The 16,775-nt window shown below is 51.0% G+C and overlaps 1 protein-coding gene across 1 annotated transcript in view; it reads right to left on the reverse strand.

Annotated features, from left to right (window-relative positions):
* Nucleotides 1-1,443: 1,443 nt before the first annotated feature.
* Nucleotides 1,444-16,775, reverse strand: part of OPRD1 (opioid receptor delta 1) — a 31,696-nt gene continuing 16,364 nt past the window's right edge. Inside the window, exons 2-3 of the mRNA XM_045545740.1 lie at nt 4,845-5,194; nt 1,444-2,430 (exon numbers count right to left, since the gene is read on the reverse strand). Coding sequence (XP_045401696.1) covers nt 1,889-2,430; nt 4,845-5,194 — 892 coding nt within the window. The 3' untranslated portion in view covers nt 1,444-1,888. The remainder of the gene's footprint in view (nt 2,431-4,844; nt 5,195-16,775) is intronic.

The raw sequence follows: 16,775 nt of genomic DNA on the forward strand, positions 1-16,775 counted from the left end.
GAGAAGGGGGCTATCCTTTGCCCACTGAGGACATCCCTTCCCTGAAGGTGCCCAAAGCCCATCTTGGTGTCTTAAGCCCTCATCCCCCTGAATGCTGTTCAGTCCCTGCTGGAGTGACAGCCTCCCAGCTTTTGTTCCAAAGAAATGGCTGTCAAAGGGAAAGAGGTATATTGTTTCTTTATCTTTTTCCTTTTGTTTGAGACAAAGACGTCAATTTCTTTCCATCTGTCCCAAAAAGGGAAGAAAATTAAATTTGTTTTTACAAGAATGTCAGCGCACAGCTTCAGAAGGGAGTCAGGGGTGCATTTCTGAGGTGGCGTCTGTGAGGGAGGGGAGGGCTGGGGAGTGACGCCTGGGGGAGGCACAGGGAACAGGACAGAGTCTGACATTGGGAGAAGCAAAGATCTGGGAGTGCCTGAATAAAATGCCACACAAATGGAGAGAAAAACTTCTCAGCCCAACTCTGGGTGGATGCTGCCCTCCGCAGCTTGAAGGGGGCAGCTGGGCTGGAGCCGGTGGGGGACCCGGGAAGGCGGGGGTGGGGGGGGGAAAGGAGAGCACACGCTGACGCTAGTGTTGCAGTTATGAAAGCCTTCTTCTCCCAGTTCCTTCAAAGTCCGGTCCCCACATGGGCAGTTCCAGTTCACTGGAGTCATTGGCACCAGACACACATTGGGAGGAGGGGATTTCTTCCAGGTTCCTATCAGGGGCCCAAGACCCAGCACCAAGTCCACACTGATGCTTCTGATACCCGCCACCCGGTTCCAGATGCCACTTACCATCCATGGGGCTCTAAGTACACTGTCCTTTGTCCTCTAGTACCTGGACAGAGAAGCGGGCCCTAGGGACCCGTGAAGAGCATCCACTCTTCAGCTTGAAGAGCGAACCTCAAAGCAGAGCCCGCCTCTCTGCCTCAGCCCACCCACCACTGCCCCGGGCACTGCCCCTTGGAGCGGAGAGACCTTCTGGCTCCTTCCCAAGCCTCTGGGCCTCTGTTAGAACTGAGGCTGGGGACCCTACTCCAACAGAGGCCATGTCCCACTACTCTATCCTGGAGCCACTGGCCCCTCTGCTGTCCGGTCCCCACAGCCCCACTGGAACGCAGTGCTGTGGCCACTGCTTCCCTGCTGAAGCGTCCCTGCAGGTTCCAAGCAAATAAATGTCAGAGAGAAAAGGTATATTGTTCCTCTCTCTTCCTCTCTCTGTTTCTTTTAGATTCTTATTTACAAAGATATCAAGTTGGACCTAGACCTTGGAGAGCCCCGCCCCTTGCTAGAACTCAAGAGCCTGAGACTCTACCCCAAGTTGAGGCCCCGTCCCTGCATGCGGGCCTCCTATGTTGCAACCAGATCTTGAGCTGTAGCCATGCCAGACTGTCCTTTCTGTCTCGCCCCAGAAGAGGCCCCTCCCCACTACACAGAGGTCCAGTCTTGCAGCTCAGTTCTCAAGCGACCGTCCCCACCACTGCCTCTCCTGGGTCCTGGGCCCGGGAGCCTCAGGTCTCAGGACAGACCCCTGCTCCCGACCGGGTTAGAACTGGAAGCTGTCCCAAGGTTGAGGCCCCGCCCCACTGCGGAGTCCCTAGTAGGGGGCCCAGTTCGACAGTCACAGGTCCCTGTGTCACTCCACTCTCTGGAGTCCCTCGCTCCTCCACCCAAGCTAGAGCCGTCGACAGTGCACCCAGCCCAGAGGCATGGCCCCAGCGATCTGCCGTCTGCCACTCCACTGCCTGGCCCTCTTCTCCAATACAGAGGCTCCACTGCCGGTCCCAACCCTCCGACCCTCTACTGCCCCATTCCAGATCGTGGCCTCCGCCTCGCGTTAGGACTCGGTGTGGCCGCGGGGTCACTTCGGAGGGGGACGTGGGGGTGGGGGCGGCCCGGCCGGGTCAGGCGTCGGCGCCACCGCCCGGCCCATCGGACGGGGTGCAGGCGGTGACCCGCTCGCGGGCCGTGGCTTCGCGGGCGCGGCTGAAACTGCCGGGCTCCGGGCGGCCGCAGGGCTGGCGGCAGAGCTGGCGGAAGCAGCGCTTGAAGTTCTCGTCGAGGAAGGCGTAGAGCACGGGGTTGAGGCTGCTGTTGGCGTAGCCCAGCGCGATGCACAGGTGCAGCGCCGCCACCACGAGCGGGTCGCGCCGGTCGATGTCCACCAGCGTCCAGACGATGACGAAGATGTGGATGGGCGCCCAGCACACCACGAAGGCGCCCACCACCACGAGCACCATGCGCGTGATGCGCCGCAGGCTGCGGTCCTTCTCCTTGGAGCCCGACAGCAGGCGCACGCTGCGCAGGCGCAGCAGCATGAGGCCGTAGCACACGGTGATGACAAGGATGGGCACCACGAAAGCGAAGAGGAACACGCAGATCTTGGTCACCGTGTCCCAGTACCAGCTGGGGCTGGGGAACTGGAGCATGCACACCACCGTCCCGTCTGGGCCGGGGAAACAAGGAAAGACAGACAGGGTAAGGGCCTGTGCACCCCATGGGGCCCTGCCTGTTCGCCTACCCTTCGAGGTGGTCAGGTCCCACCACCTCCTCCTGGCCTTTGCTCAAGGTGATTCCTTTGCCTGCAATGTCCTCCTGCACTTCTGTAGTCGACGAACTCCTACTTGTCCTTAAAGACCCCAGCAGGATTGGCCCTCATCCGGGAGGTCTTTCTATGTTCTCTCCTGGCCCCTTTATAAGCCTCTCCGTCCATGGGTGGCAGTAATGAAATAATTTAGCCCATCCCACTAAATGTCAGTCATTATAATAACTGAAAACAACCCGACCCATTTCCAAACTAGCTTTAGTGGGGACAGTACTGGTAAGATTGACTTAGCACGAGTTAGGAGCAGACTGTGTAGGCAAATTACTCAACCTCTTTGAGCTTCAGCAGTGGGACTAACAGTACCTACATCTCATAGGATTGTTGTGATGATTAAATGGGCCAAGGCCTGTAAAGCACAGTGGGGTCCAAGCTCTCGAGGCACTCACAGGGAAGAGGGACACATGCATGCGCCAGCCTTCTGACATGACGACAGATCTCAGCTCAACTTCAAGAAGAACCTCCTGACAGCCAGGCGTGCCCGGAGATAGGAAGGGCACCCAGGATGGAATGGGGTCCCCGTTCCTGGAGTGTGGCCTTGGGCTGGATGAGCACCTTAGGGGATGCTGTGGGATTCTGATACAGTCTGGGGCTGGCCCAGGGGACTCCCAAGATCTCTTGGAATGCCAGGATTAAGGGGCCAGACAGTGGACTTGAGCCTGAGAGTTATGAGAAGAGGGCTGAGAACCTACAGACAAAGTGGGACCAGAGGACATCAGGCTGCCAGGACCCCTAGGGAAGACTGAATCCAAAGCCTTCATTGTACAGATGGCAGAACCAGGCCCAGAGAGGGACAGCACTTGTTTAAGGACACACAGCACGTGGCGCACAGAACCAGTAAGTGCTGATGGAGGAGTCTGTGCGTGTGAGAGCGTGTGGACTGAGGAGGCCCATCTGGTCCAGCCCCCAGCAGGACAGCAGTTAATGGCCCATAAACTGCAAGCTGACAGCGAAGAGGGGGCCCTGCTGCTGAGTCAAGACCAACTGCTCAGAGGCTGTACAAGGGCACTGGGGACTCTGTCCTTGTGAGAGTCAAGGGTGACCAAGAAGCCTCCCATCAAGCCTGTTCCCCTCCCCACCCACAGCACTGACCCTCTGCAAACCTCTTCTCGAGGAGGGCACGATTTGGGGGCAGGAACCTGGGGTTATAGGCCAAATCCCATCAAATGCTGGCTGTGTGACCCTAAGTAAACCACCTGACCTCTCTGATTCTGTTTTCCCACAGTCACATGGAGGTAGGAGTCCCTGGCTTGTCTATCTCACAGGCTTAATCACTTAACAGCTGCTATTTATTGGGCCTGGCAATGAGTCAGGCCTTGTTCTAAGTATTTTACACATATAACCTTTTAACCTTCTCAACACCCCATGATATAATATGGCTCAGAGAGGTGATTAGTTACTAGCGTCTTTGGCACCCTTCTAGACTACTTTTCCCACTTCCTTCCACCACGGTGGGGCCACGTGACCAGCTATCGCTTGGAAGGGATGGGCCATAACACTTAAAGTGGTTGTGCTTTCTCCCCACTCCCTCTCCATACTCATCTGCGGCCACATACTAGCAGTGGAAGATTCAGAAACCATCAGTAGGAACCTGGGTTCCTGAGTGACTGTGCTCCTGTCACATTGGATTGCGATGTGAGTGAGGGGTAAACGTCTGCTGTTAAGCCCCTGAGCTTTGGAGACTGTGCGTTACAACAGCTACCTAATATAGGCAGTTACTATAATAATTGCCATTGTACTCTCAGGAAAGACACCTGTCTGTCATTCTCTGTGGGCCATTCTCTGGGCCTTGCTTTGGTCATCTGGGCCAATGGTTTTCAAATTAGGGTGAAAGGAAGTTTGGGATGGGACTGCAGATCCTGTGGCTTCCACTGCTCCCTGGCCAATGATACTCTCACCCCACTGGCCATCCATCCACCTCCCTACAGGTCAGTCATCCACACATTCCTGGCTGCCGCCTGCATGCACATGGACTAGCCATCCATAATCCCATTCATAAATTCATACATTTCCTTTGGCCAGCACCCATAGGACCACTGACCAGTCACTCATCCTCACATAGTCAACCACTCACATTCCCATTGGCTGACCTTCCACACTCCCACTGGCCAGCCATTACACTTTCATTGATCAGCAACCCACACCTCCACTTGTGAGCCACCTACACACACCCTGGTAAGTGCCCGGCAAGCCCACAGAGGCCCATCTGCTGCCTCCTGTGGTCAGTGGCCTGTGCCACAGCCCGCTCACTCACTCACCCCGGGGACGGGTCACAGCCATGACCATGATGGGCACACCAACACCTGAGGCCAGGACCCAGATGCAGATGTTGATCAGCTTGGCCTTGGCAGGTGTGCGGAAGTCCAGGGCCTTGACAGGGTGGCAGACGGCGATGTAGCGGTCGACACTCATCATGGTGAGTGTGAAGATGCTGGTGAACATATTGTAGTAGTCGATGGAGAGCACGGCCTTGCAGAGCAGTTCGCCAAAGGGCCACGTCTCCATCAAGTACTTGGCACTCTGGAAGGGCAGTGTGCTGGTGGCCAGTGCGTCGGCCAAGGCCAGGTTGAAGATGTAGATGTTGGTGGCCGTCTTCATCTTAGTGTACCTTAGAAGGAAGTGCATGTATAATTGATCCCACTTTACAGATTTCAGTTTCATATGAGACTCAGGGAAGTAAAGTGACTTGCCCAAGGTCACACAAAAGGTCAGGGGCAGAGGTGGGGCTTGAACCCTAAACTATCTGATGCAGCATCACTCCTTTCCACAACAGATGCAAAGGGATTTCTCTGCCTGTGGGTGAGTTTGGCAGAAGGTATTCTATGAAAAATCCTTACTTTCTGAGAAGCACTAAGCAATATAATTAAAGATAAAATTGAGCTCTAGAGGAAAATGGATCTAAGTTCTAATCCTGTCTCTACTATTTACTAGCTGAGTGACTCTGGGTCAGTAACGTGAACTCTCTAAGCCTCAGCATCCGTAACTATAAAAAGAGCGGTGATATTTCTACCAAGTTCCTAGGATGATTGTGACAATTTAAAGAGATAATATAGCACATGGCCCTGAGTCAGATGCATGCTAAGCACTCAGGATGTGAAAGCTGTTATTATTCTTCATATGTGAAGAATAGAGCTGGGGGCTAGACCAGAGTGACCGGTCTAGCTTCTGCCACTGAGCTGGCCTTCTGGGAATATGATGGGCCAACTCTGAGGAAGGGACACTGCCTAGCAGACTGGCTGGGGCCTTAGGCCTCTGGGGTGTCCTCCATGGTAGACGAGGGCTCTCAGTCTTTCCTATGGCCCCATCTAGACCTTCCTATCTCTATGCAACTGGACTCACCCCTCTGCAGAAGCCACAGTGCGCCCCCCTCCCCACCCACAGGGGTGTGGGGAAGGGAAGCAGGTGCCAGTGCCAAACATGCAACCCAGCACAGGAGCCCGGGGTCACAGCCAGATGTCTGCAGCCACACTGTGCACTCGACACCCCCAACATCCTCCATGCTCTATGCTGCTGCAGCTGTCCACACTACAGCTGTCCCCTTGTTTGGGCAACATTTACAGCCATGGCCCCTTCCGTACCAGGGCCTGGGCTGGTGCCAGGTGGCCTGGGGGAGACCTCACACACTGAAACACACCGTCCCCGTGCAGCACGGTCATCACAGACAACACGCAGACACACCGAGGCAGAGGTGCACGACACTTCTTTCATGCCCCTGGAATGATCTGTGAAACCCAGAGAAGGGTTGCATGAGTGACTCCTCAAATTTCAGAGCAGGAAGAGCCCTGACAGATTGAGGGGAAGTGATTTTATTATTTAAGTGTGGTCCAAGGTCTGCCCTCAGAATTACCGGCAGAGCCAGTGAGAAATGCAGACTCCTGGACCCCATCTCAGATCTGCTAAATCTTAGTCTCTGGACCTGGGGCCCGGGAATCTTCATTGTAACAAGCACCTCCTGCCCCAAGTGATCCTAATGAACTCCAAACTTTGAGAATCACTGTGTAGCCTAAAGTCCATACTGGGAAAAGACAGGGAGGTTGAAGCCAAGAGGCAGCACGACCCCATCCAAGGTGATACAGAGACAGTGGCAGAGCCGGGGCGAGAACAGAAACCCCCTGCCTCCCCGTGCCCTCGCTCCCCTCTACCCCCAGGGCGGTTCCACACTCTGCGCCTCCACTGCTTCAGACCCCCTGGTACCAGGCTCAGGCCCGGGCACCTAGGAAGAGGCCATTCAATGTTTCCAAGACCAAAGAAACTCACATCAGCTAACTCTGTTCCTTTATGAAGTGACTAATTTTTTTTTTTTTGGCTTAAAAAAAAAAAATTGACTCACTCATTGTCCTCCAGGGCCAGCATCTGCCCTACTCCCTCCCAAATAGCTGTCATTTGCTCTGGGGCTGGAGACGCAAAAAGTTTTGCTCGGAGACAGCAGAACTGCAAGTCTCAGGAAGCGTGTCTTCAGCGGGTGCGGGATCGCAGCTGTGTGGGAGGCGGTCTCAACCCCACAGCTGAGTCGTCTAATTTCTCTGCTCTTACGCAGAACAATTAGAGGCTGTTCTTTGCCTGCTATTTTGATTTGTGAAAGATCCTTCCATTCCCAGAGGGGGCTGGGATGCTGGGAAGTGGGTGATGAAGCTACTGTTGCTGGTCCAGGTGGGCTGAGTGGCCCGGCGATGACTGTCTGCCGGGCGGAGCCCACGGCTCCCCTCCTCACAGGCCTCTGTCCCCCCTGCAGCCACCCCCTGTCCTGCCGGTCCCCTCAGTCTCGCTCCTCCAGCCCCAAGACAAATCATGCCACTCTCCTGCTCTCAACTCCCCGTGACTCCCCAAAGTTCTATGTTCCACAAGCTGGCCCCGACGCCTCTGGGACTCTGGCTTCCAGCACCTGCCCCTAGAGTGACGTGCCCCTGCCACATACCGGCCTCTTCACTGATCCTTGAACATGTCAAGCCCACTCCCACCTCCCCACCTCAGGGCCTCTGGACTTGCTGTTCCCTCTGCTTGGAACCTTTGTCCCCCAGATTTTGCACAGCTTGCTACCTTTGCTGCATGCAGGACCCTATTCCAAAGTCACCTCCTCAGAGCGGCCCTCCGTGCCCACCCTGGCCAAAGTATCTCTAGGTCCTTCAGCTGCTGCATTTTTCGTTACGGCACAAACCCCTGCCTGACTCCTATTTATATTATTTTCTGTCCATTTGGCTCTCTTGTCCCTGAAAGCTCCCTGAAGGCAGAGGACTTGGTCCACTGAGTTCCCTGCTGTGTCACCAGGCCTTTCAATAGTGACTGGCAAAACGGCATGGTCTCAGCAGACATCTGTGGTGTGCACGTCTTAGTCCAGGCCTCGTCAGCTCTCACCCCCCCAAATTCATCACCCACTTAAGTCAGGGGGCTCGCTCTAAAAGGCAGACTTGCTCAGGACACTCTGCTACTTACAACCCTTCCATAGCTGCCCACTGCCATCAGGATGAAAGCACACTCGTCACACTGGCCTTCCATCCGGGTGGCCTCCCTTCCCACAGCGCCCTCCACATCTGTAGCCCCTCACATGTTCTGTGGAGCGTACCCTCCCTCCCTCCTGAGAGACAGTTCAGTGGGGATCCTTCCAGACTACATATGTCTATAGATTCTTGGAAAATTTTATTTCTGCCAAGGTACTACAATGACATGGTGTGAAGAGTCATATAGGACCATAATGAGAACAGCTGCCCCTCTACCCACCCTGCCTCAGGCACACCTCTGTCCTACAACCACTTTTAATATTTTTAGCTATTCTGGTGAGTATCTCCATAATTCTAAAGAATATGCTTACTTGGCTATTTCTTGATTTATCAATTTTAGACAGTATTTGTTGAAGTATGCATTTGGTTAAGCAAGGCTATGCTGCAGTAACAAACAATCCAAGTCCATTCAGTGTTTCCAGGGCAACTATATTCCCTAGGACAATTCTAGGCTGCTTCACTTTTTGTTGTTGTTGTTTTGTTTTGTTTTTTAAAGACAGAGTCTCGCTCTGTCACCTTGGCTGCAGGGCAATAGCGCAGTCATAGCTCACTGCAACTTTGAACTCCTAGGCTCAAGTGATCCTCCCAGGATCAAACAGCTGGGGTTATAGGCATGCACCACCATGCCTAACTAATTTCTTAATTGTTTTGTAGAGATGGGCCCTGCTATATTTTCCAGGCTGGTCTCGAACTCCTGGACTCATGTGATCCTCCTGCCTCAGTCTCCCAAAGTGTTGTGATTACAGGCGTGAGCCACCGTGCCCAGCTTCAGACTGCTTCACTCTTGTGGCTTTGCTCTCTTAACCCAAGGCCTCCTTGATCATCACAGAGGAAGGAGAGACAGCTGCAGGGTATTCTAAGCTTTAGTCCAGCAGCAACATGTCACTTCTTCCCGAAACTGACCAAAAGTAGTCATGTGGCCACGCCCAGCTGTAAGGGGCTGAGAAATACAGGCTCTGGGTGCCCCAAAGCAGGGAGACCCAGATATTAGTGACACTAGTAATGTCCCCCACAACTCCCTATTATGGTAGATGAGGATTAACTCTACATCACCCAACTCTTCCTCTTTCCATCCTCCCAATATAGTTGTTTGTTTGTTTTAGAGATGGAGTCTTGCTGTGTTGGCCAGGCTGGAGTGCAGTAGCTATTCACAGGAGCATCATAGTGCACTACAGCCTGGAACTCCTGGGCTCAACCAATCCTCCTACCTCAGCCTCCCCGGTAGGTGGGACTACGAGCATGCACCACCATGCCCAGCTCAGGGTTTACATTCTTATGACATTGTAGATATTTACCACTGCTGAGCCAAATAGCATACTATAATTACATTTATTTTTAGTGCAGATTTTTAGCTTCCTGAAGAATTGCCTATTTTTTCCATTTGCTCAGTTCTGTGCACATATAGCTAAGTCTCCTCAAATGTGCCAGCAAACCTGTAAGATGTCTATTCCGTGCAACCAAATAATCTATGCATTCCTTGTTTTCCTAGTGATCTAGCTGGACCCTTCCTCCTCCCCTTTCCATCTGGGACTGGCTCCTTCTAGACCAGCTGTGTACCTAGCCTCCTCTGTTAAAGCACCTGTTTCCTGGTTTGCACATCTCCCTCTATCTTGGTTTATGCTTTCATTTTGGTGGAGCACATACTCTAGTCACTTCCTGACTTTTATGTAGGAGGTAAAATTTTTACACCTTTGCCTGTCTGAAAATGTCTTTTCTCTCTCTCACACCATCACCCAGACTGGAGTGCAGTGGTATCATCATAGCTCACAGCAACCTCAAACTCCTGCACTCGAGCAATCCCCCCACCTCAGCTTCCCAAGTAGCTGGGACTACAGGCATGTGCCACCACACCCGGCTAATTTTTTAATTTTTTGTAGAGATAGGGTCTTGCTATGTTGCCCAGGCTGGTCTTGAACTCCTGGCCTCAAAGGATCCTCCTACCTTGGCCTCCCAGAGTGCTGGGATTATAGGTGGGAGCCATCATGCCCAGCCTGAAAATGTCTTTATTCTATCTTCTCTCCTAATTTCTTTGACTGTATATGTACTTCTGATGGGAGTAATTTTCCACCAGAATTTTGAAGGCCTGATTCCTTCATCTTCTAGCTTCCAGTTGCCACTGAAGTATCTGAAGCCATTCTGATTCCTGATGATTTATCTGTAATCTGTTCTCTCTACCCCTAAAACCTGCAGGATCTTCTCTTTATCCCTGGTAGGCTGACATTTTGTGATGTGATTTAGGGTGGCTTTTTTTCATTTGTATTGGACCCTCTCAGGCCGAAGATTCATGTCCTTCTGTATAAAATGTTCTCACATCATTTCTTTGATAATTTCCTCCCTCTGCTTTCTCTGGGATCCCTGGAAAATCCGTTAGTCAGATACTGGGCCTCTTTGATTGATCCTTTAATTTTCTTCTATTGTCTTTTTGTTACACCCTCTGAGAAAGTTCCTTTTCATTACCTCTCAACCCTTCTATTGACTTTTTTATTTTGACTCTCACATTTTATTTTCCCCATGCTGTTTCTTCTCTTATTATTCTTTTTTTATGTAGCACATATAGCATCTTACTTACAATATCTTCTCTTACCTCTTTGAGGATAGTAATAATTTTTGGTTTGTATTTTCTTCTGCTCTCTGCATCTCTACTTGCTTCAGACATTCTTGTTTATTTGTCTGCTTTGATTTCCCTCTTTTATCCTGGAGACTTGCTTCAAATATCTGGTGATACAGGACTACAGGCTGATCTTTCAGTGAAGCACTGAACAACTAACTGGTAGCCGTGTGTGTGTGTGTGTGTGTGTGTGTACATCAGTGTAGGGGCACTGTCCACTGGTGGGCTTCACCGTAGGGGAACCAAGCGATGATCTGGCTGTTACACTCGGGGACATTTAAGTATCAGTTTCTGCAGGTCTCTTCTCTGGGGCCTTCAGAAAGGAATCCTCCCATCTCTTGCCTGGTTGCACACTGGTGGCCATCAAGATTCTGTTGGCAGAGCTGGAGAAAGGGCCTGGGGGTCTCGCATTTTCCATTTGGTATCTCACTTTGACCCTTTCTGTTTCTGCTGGCCCTGAATCCAGAGTTTCTGCAGGTTAATTCTCTAGGGGAAAAAAAAACTTTGCTTCTCTGCAGAGTGGAGGGACAGGCACCCGGTGGGGCAGGGCACAAGGGTGGGTTCCTAAGGTCTCATTGCTTCCTCCGCAGACAATCACTCTCCTGCCCCTGTTCTCAGGCCCACACCTCACCCCTGTTGTCACTCCTCCTCCATCTGCTTCTCATCATCCAAATATGTGTTCACATCTCTTAGAGGAGATAAACTGAGGCACAAGAGGAGAAGTGACTTACACATGGCCATAGGACTTGTCAGCCGCAGAGCTGGCACTCAGACAGTCTAGAGCTGACACCTGGTAACCCCTTTGCTCTGCTGGCCCTCAGTACTTGTTACCTTCCTTTCTCCTCCACTTCTCACTGTGAAAAAGTCAAGCATGTGAACTTGATGTAAACTGAGGTTTGTTCACTCATGTGACAGGTGTTAACTGAACACCTGATCCGTGCCAGGCACGGAGAAAGGGATATAGGAGTAATGATGACAATCTGGGCTCTTGACATTTATGACCTTAGGGAGGCAGACACTAAACAAATTGCTAGGCTAATTACTGTACAGTTATCTGCTATTACTGTCTTGCCATGAAGGATTAGAACACGGTATACTGATGGCTACCACCCAGTGGGAGCGAGAGGGGGGTCTGTGAAGGGACCCTGGCTTAGACTGGGAGGTCAACGATGACTTCTATGAAGAGCTGTGCTATGGACTAAATCGTGTCCCTCCAAACTCATATATGGAAGTCCTAATCCCCAATGTGATTATGTTGCAGTAGGCTCCCCTTACTGCTCTTTTTTTAAAAGAATAACTGGTTTTGCTTTATTCTGTAGTTTACATATGATAACCCCAAACACAACGCTTGGTTTTTCTCTTCCTTTTTTTTTTTTTAGACACAGGGTCTCATCCAGGCTGGAGTGCAATGGCAGAATCATAGCTCATTGCAGCCTTCAACTCCTGGGCTCAAGCAATCCTCCCACCTCAGCCTCCTAAGTAGCTGGGACTACAGGTGTGTGCCACCACTCTGTACTAATTTTTAAAAATTTTTTGTAGAGATGGGGTCTCACTATGGTGCTCAGGCTGGTCTTGAACTCCTGGCCTCAAGTGATTCCCCTGCCTTGGCCTCCCAAAGTGCCGGGATTACAGGTGTCAGCCACTGCGCTTGGCCTCTTCTTTGTTATTCTTCTAGTATCTGTGTCAACAAAGACTGTTTCTCCCAATAGCATGTGCAGTTTGAGCCTCATTTGGTTCCCATGGGCCCTCAAGGATCTGGTTCTCCAGCATTTGCACCTGGCCCCTACATTGGACTGTACCCATGTCTGTTTGTGCCAGAGCAGCCCTGGTCCTGGCACCCCTAAGGGGTCCTTAGAGCAGGAATGGCAAATAGGCTATGTGTGATATGCCAACTCTGAATAAACACAATGCAGCCTTTGGGAGATAACTGGGATTAGACGAGGTTGTGAGGGTGGGGCCCTCATGGTGGGATTAGTAGCTTATAAAGAGGCCCCAGAGAGCTTGCTCTCTCCCCCGCACCCCCCACCCAACATGTGAGGACACAGTGAGAAGGCAGCCATCTACAAGCCTGAGTGACGGCTCACTCCTATGATCCTAGTACTTTGGAAGGCTGAGGAGGGAGGATTGCTTGAGGCCAGGAGTTCGAGACCAGCCTGAGTAACATAACAAGAAACTGTCTCTACTAAAAAATTTAAAAATTAACTTGGCATGATGGCACACACCTGTAGTCCGAGCTTAGCTCAGCATGATGGCATGCACCTGTAGTCCAAGCTACTCAGTAATCTGAGGCAGGAGGATGGCTTTAGCCCAGGAGTTCGAGGTTGCAGTGAGCTATGGTGATGCCACTGCACTCTAGCTTGAGCAACAGAGCTAGATGCTGTCTCAAAAAAGAAAAAAAAAGATGCTGGGTGTGGTGGCTCACACCTGTAATCCCAGCACTCTACGAGGCCAAGGCAGGTGGATGGCTCGAGGTCAGGAGTTCGAGAGCAGCCTGAGCAAGAGCGAGACCCCATCTCTACTAAAAATAGAACAAATCAGCTGGATGTGGTGGCACATGCCTGTAGTCTCAGCTACTTGGGAGGCTGAGGCAGAAGGATCGTTTGAGCCCAGGAGTTTGAGGTTGCTGTGAGCTAGGCTGATGCCATGGCACTCACTCTAGCCCGGGCAACAGAGTGAGACTCTATCTCAAAAAAAAAAAAAAAAAAAAGACGGAAATTCTGACACATGCTACAACGTGGATGACCCTTGAGGACATTGTGCTAAGTAAAAAGACGAATACTGTATGATTCCACTTACATGAGGTACCTAGAGCAGTCAGATTCGCAGAGGCAGAAAGCATGGGGTTACCGGGGGCTGGGGGCTGGGGAGGATGGGAAGTCAGCGTTTAATGGGTAGGGAGTTTCAGGTTGGGAAGATGAAATAAGTTCTGGACATGGATGGTGGTGATGGCCGCACACCAACGTGAATGTCCTCAATGTCACTGAACTGCATCCTTCAAAATGGTTAAAATGGCATTTTTTATGTTGTGTATATTTTGCCACAATAAAAAAAGAAATGGGTAATTGAGAGCTGTCACTGTGTTTATTTTCTAAGCTTGAGAGTGGGTGTGGGGATCCTTTACAGCCATCCCGATCTTGGCTCCTCAACATACACAGCTGAGTGATCTTGAACAAATCACTTCTCTCTTTGGAACCTCGTTGGTAACGTCAGCGCAGCGATGCTTTTCAGGAGCCGACACACGTGAAAACATCCAGCTTACAGGCCAGCATGTAGTCAGGAATTGGCAGCCCTTTTGGGTTGTTCTTCCTGATATTTTTCTGCTTTTTTCTCTTAGAGTTTAATCATCAATCATTGGATCCAACCCAGGGGGTGAGGACAGTAAAGCTCTGGCTGCATCTCTATCGACTCTGAGATACCTCTGGGAGACCCTTTGCTTTTTCTCTAAGTCCAAATCCCTATTAGCTCATCTTGAATTATGCAACTGCCAGGGAACTTGCTCCAGCCATCAGCAAAGCTCTCTCTACACCAAGCACCGAGCAGCTGAGCACGTTCATTTCAGAGCCCTAAACCCTTCTGTTAAACAAGCCCCGTTGCAAGAGGATTGTCGCCACCTCCGTTAATTTTCTTTCAGTTTGATGGGGATTGTGTGTAACTTGCACATGCAATCCACACACGTTCCTGGGCCTCTGGAGAGCTGGGCTTCTCGGCTGAATACCCCAGTGCAGACTGACAAGTCAGCGCCGAGTTAGAATTTTCTCCCCAGGCAAACCCAGAGCACTTGATCAGAGGAGCTGACACCCTAATGCCCGGTGCCCAGAGGAAGGTCAGTACATTCCTTCCTTTGTACAAGCCATCAGTACGACTGGTTCGACAGCTTTGGGTGGGTTGTTTGTTTTCTTTAAGCCATATTCTCAGAGTGTCTTTTCTGTTATGTGCCAAGCACTATGCCAAAAGCAGTGAATGCATGATTTCATTTCATCCTCGCTGCAATCTTGAGTGTTAACACTATCTTCATTCTGCAGATGAGCTAAGCTAGATGGCTCACCCAAAGACACACAGCTAAGAAGTGACAGTGACAAGATTCAAACTTAGATCTACCCGGTTTGCAGAGCCCAAGCTCGTCACCACCTGGGTCTGTGTCCACTTTTCCCCCGGCCTCCTTGCCACCTGCACCTGTCAAACCTGGGTCATGGTGAGGGGCCCAGTCTGGAGGCCAGGAACAAACTGGGCCTGCCCCATAGCATTCATCTCTTTTCCACACATTCCTCAACCCTGCTATGGTTCAGGGATTTGGAGACAATCTGCTCACAGCCCAGGTGGGGTCAGGAAGGAACAGACTTATAAACATCAGAACAATGTCACATGCACGACTATGGGGCCCAGTGGGCAAAGAGGAGAGGTCAATTCAGAACAAAACGTACAGCTGTGGTCACAAGGGGGTGGCAGCCAGCATTTTTAGACAATGACTATGACAGGTCTTTCTCAGGCATGATTTGTGTACTCTTTACACCTGCGGTTTTTTTCGCTTTTGTTTTGTTTAGGAGACAGTCTCACTAGGTTGCCCAGGCTGGAATGCAGTGGCTATTCACAGGCACAAACACAGCTCACTGCAACCTCAAACTTCTGGACTCCAGCAATCCTCCTGCCTCAGCCTCCCAAAGTGCTGGCACTACAGGCATGAGCCACTTGTTTTGTTTTTTAATTGACAATAAATATTTTTAGGACTCTTACTATGTGCCAGACACTGGGATAAAAATTTTATATTATAATATTTAATCCTCACAGCAGCACTGTGGGGCATACAGCATTCATTAGTCCCAATTTAAGGAGAGCAGTAAAAGGAACAACTTGCTCAAAGTTGCAGAGTCAGAAAGAAACTAAGTGGAGATTCAAACCCAGAGCTCTTCCCCCAAATCCCAGTGCCTTCCTCTTTTTTTTTTTTTTTTTTTTGAGACAGAGTCTTGCTCTATTGCCCAGGCTAGAGTGCCATGGCGTCAGCCTAGCTCACAGCAACCTCAAACTCCTGGGCTCAAGCAATCCTCCTGCCTCAGCCTCCCGAGTAGCTGGGACTACAGGCATGTGCCACCATGCCCGGCTAATTTTTTTCTATATATACATTTTTAGCTGTCCAGATCATTTCTTTCTATTTTTAGTAGAGACGGGGTCCCGCTCTTGCTCAGGCTGGTCTCGAACTCCTGAGCTCAAACGATCCACCCCCCTCGGCCTCCCAGAGTGCTAGGATTACAGGCATGAGCCACCACGCCTGGCCCCCAGTGCCTTCCTCTTGACTTCTGTTTTTGCCTCTCTCCTGTGGACCCAGCGCTCAGCACAGGGCCAGGAGCAGAGGACACACCTTTACTGGAGGAAGGTGTCAAGGTGCCCCAACCCTTGAAAGTAACCAGCCACAGACTGAAGAGATCAAACCGGGGCACCTCTTTTTCCCTCCCTCCCTCCCTTCCTCCCAACCTTCTCCCACCCTCAACCTGGACCAACCCCGATCCCCAGAAGGATACCTGGGCCTGGCCCTGTTTGCCCCGAATCCGAAGTGACTCAGCTCTGCCCGCAGCCAGAGGCAACATTCACTCCGATCATTTATCCCAGGTAGCTCATTTGTGTCTAACTAAACTGAGGGTTTTCCCCCTCCCCCTCACTTACGCACAACAGCCCATAAGTGTAAAGTTGGGGCAAGAAACCTAAAATCAAAAACAATGACAAAAACCATAGCAACAAGGTCAGAACAGCCACACTTAGTCTGCTGACCAGGTGGCACCTCAGGAACCGAACTGAACAAAACGGCTTCATCCTAGATCAAAACTTGATTGGTCCCAGACCAAATCCAGTGTGGATCACTGGCACATTTAGAATGCATTTGATTCCTAGATGCCTTCTGAGCTCTGAAAAATAACAGCTGCTCACTATAAAATGTTCAAACACTATAAAATCATTTCCAGATGTAATTAAGTTAAGGATCTGGAGATGAGATCACCCTGGCTTATCCAGGTGGGCCCTGACTCCAGCGATCAGTGTCTCTGTGAGAGACACAGAGAGAAGAGAAGGCCATGTAAGGACAGAAGCAGAGACTGGAG

Source organism: Lemur catta, chromosome 3, assembly GCF_020740605.2.
Source record: "Lemur catta isolate mLemCat1 chromosome 3, mLemCat1.pri, whole genome shotgun sequence".
Taxonomy (NCBI): domain Eukaryota; kingdom Metazoa; phylum Chordata; class Mammalia; order Primates; family Lemuridae; genus Lemur; species Lemur catta.